The sequence below is a fragment of the Dasypus novemcinctus genome, chromosome 6 (assembly GCF_030445035.2).
Source record: "Dasypus novemcinctus isolate mDasNov1 chromosome 6, mDasNov1.1.hap2, whole genome shotgun sequence".
Lineage (NCBI taxonomy): Eukaryota > Metazoa > Chordata > Mammalia > Cingulata > Dasypodidae > Dasypus > Dasypus novemcinctus.
Genome location: NC_080678.1, coordinates 106,833,589 through 106,847,430, shown reverse-complemented (window position 1 = coordinate 106,847,430; position 13,842 = coordinate 106,833,589). Strand labels below are relative to the sequence as shown.

The window sequence follows — 13,842 nt, the reverse complement described above, 5'->3', positions numbered from 1 at the left end:
CAAATCGGACAACCTTCTTGTGACCTTCTCTCTCTTCTCTGCCCTCCAGGGGAGGTGCCTCACGTTCGCCCCAGTGAGAGCCCCATGCATGCCGGTGGTCTGCGACCCAGCCCTGTGCGCCCCACCTTGCCGCAGGGGGGTCCCCTTCCCCGTGTGCCCAGGGTGCTGCCATTCCCCCCGTGCGTACTCCTGGTCCTCCCGGATGCTGCCGCTGGTCTCGCCCTGTTCCCGGGCACAGGCCGCCTGCCCTCCGCGAGCCCTGCCTGCAAAGCCCCATCGCTAAGGCACCAAATGACCCGGATTGTAGACTTGCTTAGGTGGACACACAGTTTTGGTTTTACAGTCAAAAAGATGTTGGCATTTGTTGCTGATGATTAAAAGAGTTTATTACATGGTGAGTTTCTGTCCTCTCCGAGATGCATGTACGCTCCACCTGCTAGAATAACACATCCCGGGGCCCTGTGGGGGACGGACATGGATTGTGCCTCTCACAGCACCTCGTCTTCATCCATCTGCCAAATTCCGCTCCATGAAAAAGCCCAAAGAGCCTATTTCATGTCAATCCAGTCCTGTGTCTCCCGCCCTAACTTCATGCAAAGAGAAGCCTTTGAATTTCTCATCTCCTTTCTCCATGTTCCTGGTTTCCCACTTTGGAGTCCCACATTCTGAACGTGTCATAGAAGGTGGTGAGGAGCCCCCAGGGTCACTAGCTGGAAGCATGACTTCTCCGTCCAGGTGCCCCGAACTGTGCCCAAGCCCAGAAGGATTCCACTGAACCGTGTCCTCTCCACTAGAGAAGAAAAACAATTCCCCATCTGGTTCCATCTGCCCCTGTTGGAGAATCCACGCCCAAGAAGGCTGAGTTTTAGTGAGCAGCGTCCTCCCACCAGGCGTAGCCCACGGTCTCTCTGTGTCTGTGAAATCACCAGGCCCACAGGCCCCCGGAACCTGGCGTGGGGTCCCCGAGCACCTCAGGAGGGTCTGCAAGGGCAGCTGTGACTGAGGGCACCCAGGCATTCACTTCATTAGGGAACTAGGCTGTTCTCCACCTCAATCCCGTCTTCCTGAATGCTACATTTCTGCCTTTCAATTGAGTGCACGGCAAGAACGGGGGGAAAGATGGCAGGTTTTGGAGTTTAATATCGATTGAGTTAGATGGCTAGTGAAGAAAATAACCATAATTTCTCCCATGTTTAAAAAAATTTCTCTGGAGGGGCCCGTTTCTGCGTATGCAGGTTGTGTGTGCAGGCTTACCCTGGGACAAATAACCATTGGCCTTCAAAGCCTTCCTGTCTGGCGTTGCTGCTGCTTCAGGGAGCCCCCTCTCCCCCTCCCTGCCCATCACCCTCCTGTGCAGCCGAGTCCCCCGTCTGTCCAGCCAGCCACCAGGACGGGCTTGGGGAGAGCATTTCCCACTCGCCTCCCAGGCCGTCTGTGTGCCAGCAAATCCTCTCCCAAGCTGGTGGTAAGAAGGTTGTTCCTGTGACAAAATGCCGCATAAGGCGAGGCCGAGCAATGGGCCAACTCAGAGCCAGGAGCGAGGGAGAGGGGCTTAAAGCCCTGGGGAGGGGCTCGGCAGTTGTGTGTGTGTTTTTTTAATATAATAAAATTTATTTTTAAAGAGCTTTTAGATTACAGAAATGTTACATCGAAATTATGAGGAATTCCCCGTACCCTCCTCACTCTCCCACATCATCCCCTATTTTTCAAATGTAGCAGTACATTTTATTATGATGTATCTGTAAAATCTGCTCATTAAAAAAAAATGCACATTTAAAAAAATGACTCATTGTGGTAAGGACTAACCTACCTAAGTGATAATCTAGAAAATAAACCATCATTGTGACATTTATCAGTACTTCACACATCCGACAAATACTGCAGGTTCACAGGGTGGGTCCCATTTAGTGCATCTGCCTGTCTGCACACACAACGGCTCCTGAAAGACTGACTCAAGGTGATCACTGGTTTTGCCTAATGTGGAAAGTATGCAGGGCAGAGAAAATGGGTGGAGAAGCAGGGCAGACAGATCATGGGGAAGAAATAAGCCACAGCCACCAGGGTAAAATGTGGTGAAGATATAAAAGCTGCCTGGCACACAGGAGGAAGAGCTGGAGAGTTTCTCTTTAGGATGGGAAGCTGGGACACAAAAAAGAAATTTGTGCATGCCAGAGAATTTTTGAAAGCTCCTACACATGTCCAGGGCAAGATGCATGTGTAGAAAGACCACAGAGGAACCTAATTCTTTAATATGGGCTGGTTTATGAGAGCTCAGTACAAATAGGCCTACATGTAGAAGGAGACCCTCAACACAGAGTTGATCCACATTACAGCCTTCAACGATCACTAAACAAACATTACAGAACACTGGGAAGTGGTAGAATCTGACTTTAAACATTAACACATGAAAATATCCAATGTTTAGACTTCAGCAAAAATATCACAAGTCATACAAAGAAACAGGATATGATGGCTCATTCAAATGAACAAAATAAAATGAATAAACTACCCCTGAGAAAGGTCAGACACTGGAATTCCTAATCAAAGACAGTAAGTCAACTTTCCTAAATAAGTTCAGTGAGATGAAATATGGACAACGAACTAAAATAAATCAGAAAAATTATACATGAGCAAAAGGAAGAATTAGAAATCTAAAAGAGGATCAAAACAAATTATGAAGATAAAGCGTATAGTAACTGAAATAACTCACTAGAGGGGTTCAACAACAGATCTGAACAGGCAAAAGAAAGAATCAGCAACCTTGAAAATAAGACAAGAGATTATTCAGGCTGGTGAGGAAAAATGAAAAACAATGAAAAAAAAAGTAAACAGAGCCTAAGAAAGCTGTGGGACACAATGAGCCATATCAACATATCATAGTTCCAGAGTAGAAGAAAAAGAGACAGAATATTTGAAAGAATAAAGGATGGAAATTTCCCAAATTTGGTGAAAGGTGTGAATATAACATCCAAGAAGCTCAACAAAGTTTAAATAGGATAAATTCAAAGATATCCACATTGAGATGCATTATAGTCAAACTGTCAAAGGGCAAAGACAAAGAGTCTCCTAAACGCAGCAAGAGAGAAGTCACTAGTTACATACATGGGATCCTCATTAAAATTAATTGCTGATTTCTAATCAGAACCCATGGAGGTGAAAACGCAGTGACGGGACATATTTAAAGTGCTGAAAGAGAAAAATTGTCAACCAAGAACTCTATATCTGGCAAAACTGTCCTTCAAAAAGGAAGGAGAAACCAAGGCATCCACAGAAACCCAAAAATAGAGGGAGATTGTTACCACTCTAACTTCCCTACAAGATATACTAAAGTGAGTCCTCCAGGAGGAAAGGACAGGACACAAGACAGCAACTTGAAGTCATATGAAGAAAGGAAGAGTTATTGTAATGTTGGTTTGTAACTCTAATTTTTTTTTATTTTTTTACATGACTTAAAATATAAAAGCATAAAAGAATAATTCTATGTTATTGAGCACATACTATATAAAGATGCAATTTGTGGAGAAAAAAAACACTATGCGAGGGTTTGGAGGAGTATTAAGAGCAGAGATTGTGTATTCTATTGAAGGCAAATTATTAGTATCAATTCTATCTAGATTGTTATATATTAAGGATGCTAAATGTAAACCTCATGAGAACCACAAAGAAAATATCTTTAAAATATCCAGAAAAGGAAATGAGAAGAGAATCATATCATTTCACTACAAAAGATTAATTAAAACAAAAGAAGGAGATGGAGGAAATGTAGGGTACAAAAGGCATCAGATTTACACACACACACAAAGCAAAATGGCCATAGTCAATCCTGCCATATCAGTAATTACATTGGATGTAAATGGATTACACTAGCCAACTAAAAGGCAGAGATTGACAAAATGGGTAAAAAGCATGACCAGCTATATGCATTTACAAAATGACTCACCTTAAACCCAAGGGTGAAAGGAAAGAAAAATATTCCAAGTGAATAATAGCAGACAAAATGGACTTTAAGTCAAAAAGAGTTATAAGAAATAACTTCACTATATATTAATAAAAGGGTCAATATATCAAGAAAATATAATGATTACAAATAACTATGCAGCTAATAACAGAGCCCAAAAAAATTTAAAACAAATACTGAAAGAATTGAAAGGAGAAACAGGCAGTTCTACAGTAGTAGTTGATGGCTTCAGTACATGACTTTCAATAATCAACAGAACATCTAGGCAGAACTTCAAAATAGAAAGAGGACTTGAAAAATATTATAAACCAATGGGACCCAGGAGACACGTGCAAAATTATCCACCCAAGAACAGCAGAACACATATTCTTCTCTAGTTGACTCAGATCACTCTTTAGGACAGAATATATGTTAGGTCACAATAAATAATAATTTTGAAATAATTGAAATCATGAAAAGTTTCTTCTTTGACCACAGTGGAATGAAGCTAGAAACCATGAACAAAAGGGATTTTGGAAAATCCACAGATAATTTGGAAATTAACACACCTTTAAACACAAAATCAATCAAAAGAGAAATTACAAGAGAAATCATAAAATTCTTAGAAAATGATAAAAATGAAAATGCAACATACTAAAATTTATGGGTACAGCAAAAACAAAGATCAGGGTGAAAACTATAGCTGTAAATGTGTACATTAGAAAAAAGAAAGATCTCAAATCCAAAACCTAATTTCAGATCTTGAGGAACTAGAATAAGAAGACCAACTAAATCTGAAGTTAGCAAAAGTAAGCAAATAATAAGTATTAAAGCAGACATGAATGAAATATAGAGCAGAAAACCAATCAAGAGAATCAACAAAATCAAAAGTTGTTCTATGGAAAAATAAAATTTATAAACATTTGAGGAAAGACACACAAAAGACAAAATTGGAAATGAAACAGGATGTATTTCTACTGATCTTGTAGAAGTTAGGATTACAAAAGACAGCTATTGTATTATTAGTCAGCCAAGGGGTGCTGGTGCAAAAAGCAGAAATGGGTTGGTTTTTATAAAGGGCATTTATTTGGGATAGGAGCTTACAGATACCAGGCCATAAAGCATAAGTTACTTCCCTCACCAAGTTTATTTTCACATGTTGGAGCAGGATGGCTGCTGACATTTGCGAGGGTTCAGGCTTCTCAGATCCTCCCTTCCAGGGTCTTGCTTCTTCCTGGGCTCAGGGTTCCTCTCTTCCTGGGGCTTGCTTCTGTTTCCTCTGTGTGCTTACTTCCCAGGGCTCCACCTTAAGGCTTCAGCATCAAACTCCAGCATCAAAACTCCAACATAAAAAACCCTCAGTTCTGTCCTTTGCCATGCCTTTTATTTGTGAAGCCCACCCACCAAGAGATGGGGACTGAATGCACTAGTGATATGGCCCAATCAAAGCCCTAATCATAACTTAATCATACCCAGGTACAGACCAGATTACAAACATAATCCAATATCTATTTTTGGAATTCATAACCATATCAAACTGCTACACTCCACCCTCTGAATTCCAAAAAAAAACTTTACAATATTCAAAAAAACCTTAAATCAGTAACTATGCAAGTACTAAATCATATCACAATCAATGTAAAGAAATATAGTTTGTCTTGGGGCCAAGTCCTGTCTACTACAGACTTCTGAAACTTACAAAACAATTCATCTTCTTCCAATACACAAATGTACAAAGGATAAACATTTTCATCACAATATGGAGAAATTGGGAGGGAAACATGAGTCATGAGTCCTCTACAGTTCAGTAAACCTACAAGGCATCCTCCATTCCATTTCAGACTGAGAGTCATTCTTAAGATGATGGTTTCTTCTTCTTAGGGCCATATGGGAACCCACCCTGTCCACCTGCTTGTCCAATGACTATTTTCTTGGTTCCACCTCATCAAGGATCTGGGTGTCAACCAAGCTCCAGACCTCTCCCTCCAAGAGTGTTGGGTGGTTACCACACCTCATCCAATCTTTAGGTTAGAGTCTTAATCCCTCTAATACAGTGATGTGAAGACAACATTCCCTCTAACCTTTGGCATACAGGCTCAACCCTCGCAGAGCAATGAGTTGACCACCTGACCTTCCCTAACCTTTGGGGGACAGGTCCAACCCTCTCAGACCTGTGAGGTGCTGATCTTAACCACCATAATCCTTGGGGAATGTGCTCCATCCTCTCTGTACCCTGAGGCAGCAAAACTCTCCCAGAACACTGGGTGGGAACATCTATCCTCTTCAGCTGCTGGGGCTAACTCACCCTCTCTGTACACATGGGTGGGGTTCCTCTCTTGGCCCAAGGTGATGTCCTAATTCCAGATCTCAGCTTCCATGATGTTCCTCTTAAAGCTGTTTCTCCTTCAATCTCTCCTTTCCATGTCCTTTTGATTCCAGACTGACAGTGGTTTTGTTCATACAGCTCTCCCAAAAACCTTGTTGGTTTAGCATGCAGGAAGCAGGGGTCAAAGCCATTAGACACTAAGACTTTCTACAAGTCTTTCAAGATAACAGCAACTTCAATCCTGATTTACAAGTCCCAGGTTTAGTTAAGTCCTCCAATGGGGCACTTTCATCTGGGAGCTTGATTTCCAGAGACTTGGAATTTCCAGAATCAGTTTCTGTTTTCTTTGTACCTGACAGTTCAGTCCTCAGCATATCTCTCTCATCTAGCATTTTGCTGTAAGCTGCAAGCATAAGCCAAGGTGCATTCTCCTGGTTTACTTTGGACGTTTCTTCAGCTAAATACCCAGGCTCACCATTTTCAAATTCTGCCTTCCTTAAAACACCAGGAGTTAATCTTGCTAAGTTCTCTGCAACTTTAAAACATGAATCGCCTTTCCCCCAGTTTCCAATAATAGTTTCATCATTTACTGTTGCTGCCTCCCTTCACCCCTCCTCCTAGCCTTTGTTATCTCCCTTTTCCAGCCATTGCTATCCTTCACCGCCTACCTCATAGCTGCCTGCACAGTTCCACCTATCCACTACCGCCCCGTAGTTTACCCGCCCCAATCCCTACCCCTCCCTTGACCCAACCTTATATAATCCAGTGTATTTCCACAATAAATTGGACTAGCTCATTCTCATAGGCTGTCTCCGTGGTTTTTACCGCGCGTCCCCCACGCCTGGAGAACCTAGGCCTACGCGCTGGCCTAGGGGCTCACCGCCGAGCCGTGGAAGCCCACCCGGTCCTCGTGGGTTGCTAACTTAGAATAGCAGCCCACAGCAGGGGTTGCTAACTTACAATAGCAACTCTCAGCAGGGGGCTCATCCGGGATCCTTTCCTTCCACTGCCCTCTGGCCCCTCTCTGCTGCTGCTGCTGCTGTCTACTGGCGACCATTTCAGCTCTCCAGGTAGGGACCCCATCGCCGTCTTTTCTTCTCCCACTATGGGCACCTCTCTATCCTCACACCATACCCCTCAGGTTCGGCTTTTAGCCACCCTGCTTGATACCAATGGAGTCCGCGTTTCCCTAAAACAGCTCCAAAAACATTGGGACCTGCTACTCCCTTTTAATCCGTGGCTCACCACCTGCCAGCTCTGGAGCCCAGACACATACTCTCGACTCATAGATCGAGTCACCTCCGCCATAGAGCATGAAAAGCGGTCTTTTCTGCACGGCCTGCTGCCTGCGCTAGTAGCCATACGCGCCTGTCTCCTCGGTGCACTGTCAGAAGCCATCCGAGACAAATCGGTCAAGCAACCCAATGACTATGAGCCCGATGATCCTGGCGACCCAAATTCTCTGTCTGACCAGCTCGCTGCCGCTCTCGAGCGCGAACCTCCCCGCCCGCACTCCCCACGGCCCGCAGAAGCCGCTTCAGTAGCTCCTCAAAATAACGTACTTTCTCCTTCTTCTTCCACCTCTGCCCAAAATGGCGCACTTCCGGCTTCTTCTTCACCTATGTCCAAGCCCGCCGGCGGGAACAAAGGCGCTTCCTCTCACCTTTACCCGCCCCTCCCTGTCTCGTCATCTTCCGGCCCTGCCCCCAGAAATGACGTGACTTCGCCGCCATCTTGGCCGGCCCCCGGGAATGACGTGACTTCGCCGCCATCTTGGCCGGCCCCCGGAAATGACATGACTTCGCCGCCATCTTGGCTGGCCCCCGGAAATGACGTGACTTCGCCGCCATCTTGGCCGGCCCCCGGAAATGACGTGACTTCGCCGCCATCTTGGCCAGCTCCCGGAAATGACGTGACTTCGCCGCCATCTTGGCCGGCGCCCAAAAATGACGTAACTACACCGCCATCTTGGCAGGCGCCTAGAAGTGACGTCGCCGCTCCGCCATCTTGTCCAGCGCCCAAAAATATCCCGCCGCCAGTTTGTTGCCGCCTTGACGCTGCTAAGCCATCATTCTCTCATCTGTTTCCTGCTACCGTTCATCCCTCGCCACCACCGTATGGCAGCAGCTCCCCACCTGCCTCTAGTGAAGCACATTCTCCCGCCCCCCAGCTATACCCGCTCAACCCGCTGCCCACGCAGCAACACCCTCAGACTTGGCTTCCCTTCACAGCCGAAGAAGTTAAAACTCTTCACAAAGCTGTTAAAGAAGACGGCATAGGTAGCCCATATGTCCAACAATTAATAGAAGAGTTAGGGGTTCAACTTGCTCTTCCTTATGACTGGATTTCTCTAGCCCGTTCCATCCTTCCACCAGGCCAGTTCCTTGAATGGCGTGCTTACTATCAAGTAGCTGTTGATAAGCAAGTGGTAGAAAATGTCCAGGCGGGTATCCAAGATCCAGCTGACGCCTACACAGGAATTAACAACTATGCTGACCCTCGTTCTTATATAAACATAGATCCAGGGTTTTGGCACCGAGTAAAAGCTCTTGTCCAGCGATCGTTCTCTTTAGTTTCTACCAAGCAGTCCACCAAATTTACGCAAATGCTTCAAGACTCGCAAGAAACCTTTCCAGCATTTGTCACACGCGTTTTAGAAGCATGCCAGCGGAAAATTACTAACGAAGATGCTCAGTTTGTGTTAGCAAAAGAACTCATTCTTGATGGGTGCCTTGCACCCTTCCGGGCCGTTATTCTTCCTATCCGTGATAAGCCAATACATGAATGGGTATTGGCTTGTCGAGATATTGACCCACAGACTAAAGCACTTACTGCTGCCTTCGCTTCCGCCATGGCTGTCTCATCTGCCTCCACTTCTGCCTGCTTTCGATGCGGTCAGCCCGGTCATTTTGTCCGCGAGTGCCCTCAACAGGCAGCTCCCCGCCCTGCCGTAGCACTGCACAGACCAAGAGGCCCCCCCACACCATGCCCGCGCTGTGGCAAGGGGTATCACTGGGCCCGCGATTGCCGCTCATCGCAACGTATCTCCCAGTCTTTAAACTTCCAGCGGGGCAGGCCTCAGCCCCTCCCCCAAGAGGCCCTCCAGAGAGCTCCAAAACCTTAATGTGGACAATGCCTATCAAACGTCACCAAAAACCTTCCTTAGAGCTTAAAATAAACGGACAATGGCTTGAAGGGCTCTTAGACTCTGGTGCTGAAATCTCTTGTATTCCCTTTGAAATCGCCGCCTTCAATCATTGGCCCCTCGAAACCGGCTGTCAAGTCATCGGCGCCACGGGAGCTGCTACCTCCTGGAAAACCTCCCAGCCTCTGCATTGGAGCGACCAAGAAGGTCATGAAGGCCAGATTCGTCCACTCGTCCTTTCTTCAGTCCAAACCATCCTGTGGGGAAGAGATGTACTCAGCCAGCTAAAAGCTCGAATCACCACAGAAGCCTTCATAGCTGCACCGCCCCCCCCCCTTATAGGGGCTACTGCTCCCGTCTCAAGACCTGACCCTATCCCTCTGGAATGGGACACAGAGGAGCCCATCTGGGTCGAGTAGTGGCCCTTGCCAACTCATAAACTGCAAGCTCTCTCTGCCCTCGTCGAAGAACAGCTACAAGCAGGGCATATTGAGCCGTCTACCAGTCCCTACAATTCGCCAGTCTTCGTCATCAATAAAAAGAACACGAGCAAGTTCCGCCTCCTTCATGACCTTCGAGAAATTAACAAACATATTAAGCCAATGGGATCACCTCAGCCTGGTTGCCTGCATCCCACTGCAGTCCCTCAGCATTTTCATGCAGCCACCATCGATATCAAAGACTGCTTTTTCTCTATCCCTCTTCACCTGCAAGACTGTCCACGATTTGCGTTTACAGTCCCACGCACCAACAATCAGGGCGCAGCGCTTCGATTCCAATGGCGAGTACTACCGCAAGGCATGCGGAACAGTCCAACTATATGTCAGCTCTATGTCAATCATGCCATTGAGCCACTACGCTCTAAGTTCCATCCAGAGCACACATACATCATCCACTATATGGATGACCTTCTTTTAGCAGCAAGTTCTAACACACTTCTCAATGATCTACTCTCTGCAGTTACGACGAACCTCTCAAGTCTTGGATTAATAGTGCAACCTGACAAAGTCAACCCCCAGCCACCTTTCCAGTTCTTAGGCTTTCATTTTCATCAATATATTCGGCCCACCAGCCCGCAAATCCATGTTTCTGATCACATGACACTGACTGAGCTCCAACGGCTTTGCGGACAAATCAATTGGCTTCGATCAGCGCTCCCTATCACAACAGCGCAAATGCAGCCTCTCTTCGAGCTCCTGCAAACCAAGTGCAGCCCATCCGCTGCAGTTGCTCGTCCCATCACCATCACCCCAGCTGCCAAAGAAGCCATCCAACAAGTAAATGCTGCACTCCAGCAATGCCGCCTAGAGCGATTCTCTCCCGATCTCCCAATCCTTGCCTTAGTTTTGCCAACACCAGTCACCCCAACGGGTCTCCTATGGCAAGATGGTCCTCTTCTTTTTCTGCACACGTCAAAAAGTAAACTCCCAAAAATCTGCCCTTTCACAAGGGCTTGGATCACATTAGCCACGGACTTAGTACTTCTCTCCATACAGACTTACGGCGTCCCGCCACATACCATTGTTTGGCCTTTCGATGCAAAAGAAGTTACCTCTCTCATCATGAATAATGCCCAAATGCAAAGCCTAATAGAATTCTTTCGTGGCTCCTTTGACAATCACTATCCACATCATCCACTACTACAAGGGGTATCTCAATTAGCATTTTCCAACCCGTTCCGTCCGCTGCCCGCAAGAAAGCCAATCCCCTTTGCCATCACTGCTTTCACCGATGCTTCAAAAAAGGCATTCGCTGCTGTCATATATACGCCAAGAGAACCTGAGCCACGACAGTTAGTGTTTGCTAATGACTTTTCTGTCCAAACAGGTGAACTTTTAGCTGTCGCCGCAGTCCTCAATCTCTACCCAGACCAGCCTCTTAACATCTTCACAGACAGCTTGTACACTTTAGAAGTGTGTCGCAGCCTCCCACTCGCTACTTTCCTACCCAGTGACTTAACTATTGACCAAGCACTCGCTTTTGTACAGCGACTGCTTGAAGAAAGGCAACAACCCTGGTTCATTGCTCATATCAGAAGTCACTCTGGCCTGCCAGGACCGCTAGCTCAAGGAAATGCCCTCGCCGACGCTTTAGCATCCGGCCGCCATGTATGCCCAGTTGCCATTCAAGAAAACCTCACTGACAAAACAAGACTGGGAGACTTTGTCAACCAAGCTAAGCTCCTACACTCTCAGTTCCACTTCTCAGCGCGATCCATTCAAAAGCTCTTCCCAGACCTCCCCATTGAAACATGTAAACATCTTGTGCGTTCCTGCCAAACATGTGCACCTTTGCTGCCTCTTGGACCCTTGCAGCCTCGCGGAGCTAATCCCCGTGGCCTACGGCCTAACTCCCGCTGGCAACTTGACGTCACACACGTTAGCGCCTTTGGACGCCTTAAGTATCTTCATGTTGCAGTTGATACTTTCTCGCACCTGTGCTACGCCGTGCCCCTCACAGGAGAGAGCGCTAAACATTGCACCAAAGCACTCCGACAAGCCATTCTATTCATGGGAATTCCCTGGGATCTCAAAACCGACAATGGACCAGCCTATCGCAGTGCCACCTTTGCCAGCTTCGTACAAATGTACCACATCACACACCATTTTGGCATCCCCTACAATCCACAAGGGCAAGGAATTGTTGAGCGCACTCACCAACAGCTCAAGCTACTCATTCAAAAAGAAAGAGCTTCCTCCCCCCATAAAGCCCCTGCTGCCGTCATCACTGCCTGCCTTATTCATCACAATCTCCTGACCTTCGATGACAAGGGACTTTCCCCAACCCACAAACATTGGGGACCCATGTGGCAACCTTCGCAAGTTCCCCTTGTTCATTGGAAAGACCCCGCCACAAACCTTTGGCAAGATCCAGCTCCCTTGCTAGCACAGGGGAGAGGTTTTGCTTGTATCTTCCCAGACTCTGAGCCACAACCACTCTGGGTTCCTGGGCGCTATATCAGGCCTGCCACCGTCCCCAAGGTTCCCCTTAATGATAAGTACCCTATGCCCTCCGTGAGAGACAACATTGACAGCGGAGGCCCAGATGTCGCCCCATTCGCTCAAATTCAGCACCAACCAGCCCCTCCCTGAAATGCTTATATTTAAATAAGTGCTCTCTCCGAGTTTCTTTCTGCTGATTGCCCCTCCTCTATGAGGGCTCTCTTCTCCTTCTTTTGTCATTACAGATCTCTCAAAGGACCCAACTCTGCATACTCTACAAGAAGAGCCTTTGCTGCCTCCGCAACCCGCCGTTGACAAGTGCCTGACCTTCACCAAAACGTGCCTTATAGTTCATCAAAAAAGAACTCTCAGTGCAGATGCTCCTCAAGCTCCCCTCGCACCCACTCTTACTCTGCTTCTTTCTTGTAATTTTCATTTTCTTAACAATCTTTTCAGCTGTCTGTCTCGCAGCCACAGCCCCGACAGATTGGAACCTTCGTCAACGCCTTCTCCTCGCTGTCGCCTGGCTGCTTCTAATTGGCATCTTCACCTCCCTTGTGGTCCTCCTCCCATGACTACTATGCGCCCCCAAGTACATTCATCTGAGCCTGCTACTCCAACACCGTCGCCCATGGGGACCACACCAGCTCTCTCGCCGCGAATGACGTCGACAACGCTTCTTTGCCCGCCGCCTAAGCCGTCTTTCTCTTGAAGATGATGACCCCATCGAACGCCAAGTTCTCCAACTCCTCCGACAAGCCCGCTCTGTTCATACCCCTGCCTCCTGCTCCCCCACCCTCCCCCGCCTCATTCATCTCCTCATTCTCATGTTGTCTCTAGCCTCTTCTGCCCAAAGCTCCTGCTGGTTATGTCTTTCCCCCAACCTCCCCCTTTATAATCCACTTGCTATTCCCTGCACCCTGGCCTTCTTCGCCCTCTCGGCCGCTGCCAATCAGAATCACCGACCTTTCAACTGGACTCTCACTCAGTTTGACAAACTCATCTCCTTCAACGTAACTGCAGGTGCCCCCTCCTTTACCCTGCCCTTTTGTCAGCTCGCCGGCTTCCAGCCCAAGTATCAAAAAGCAAACCGGCACTCCTTTGTCAACTGCGAAAAACGTGGCCCCACTCGTGAAGAGACTATAGTCTTATCCACCACTGGTTTCTATATCTGCCCAGCTTCCGCCATTGGCTGCCAAGACCCAACAAATTTCTTCTGCCCCTCCTGGGGCTGTGAAACTATAGCCTACTGCTGGCGAAATCCTCCTAATCGAGACTCTCATCTCTCTCTCTTAAGCACCACCCCCCTGCGAACCAACCTGGCCACCAGCATCACGTTTTCGATCAAAAATCCCAATGATGACCAGTGGTTGACTGGCCGCACGTGGGGAGCTCGCCTATATGCACACGGCTACCACCACGGCAGCCTCTTCACCATACAAAAGCGCCATGCAACCACTGCAACACGTCCCTCTGCTATAAGCCCAAATCG

General features: G+C 47.3%; 1 protein-coding gene across 1 annotated transcript in view; it reads left to right on the top strand.

The window, feature by feature from the left end:
• The window catches only part of LOC131278918 (anthrax toxin receptor-like), a 52,799-nt gene extending 52,516 nt beyond the window's left edge, over nucleotides 1–283 (top strand). The window contains exon 16 of the mRNA XM_058299555.1: nucleotides 50–283. Coding sequence (XP_058155538.1) covers nucleotides 50–283 — 234 coding nt within the window. The remainder of the gene's footprint in view (nucleotides 1–49) is intronic.
• The last annotated feature ends 13,559 nt before the right edge of the window (nucleotides 284–13,842 follow it).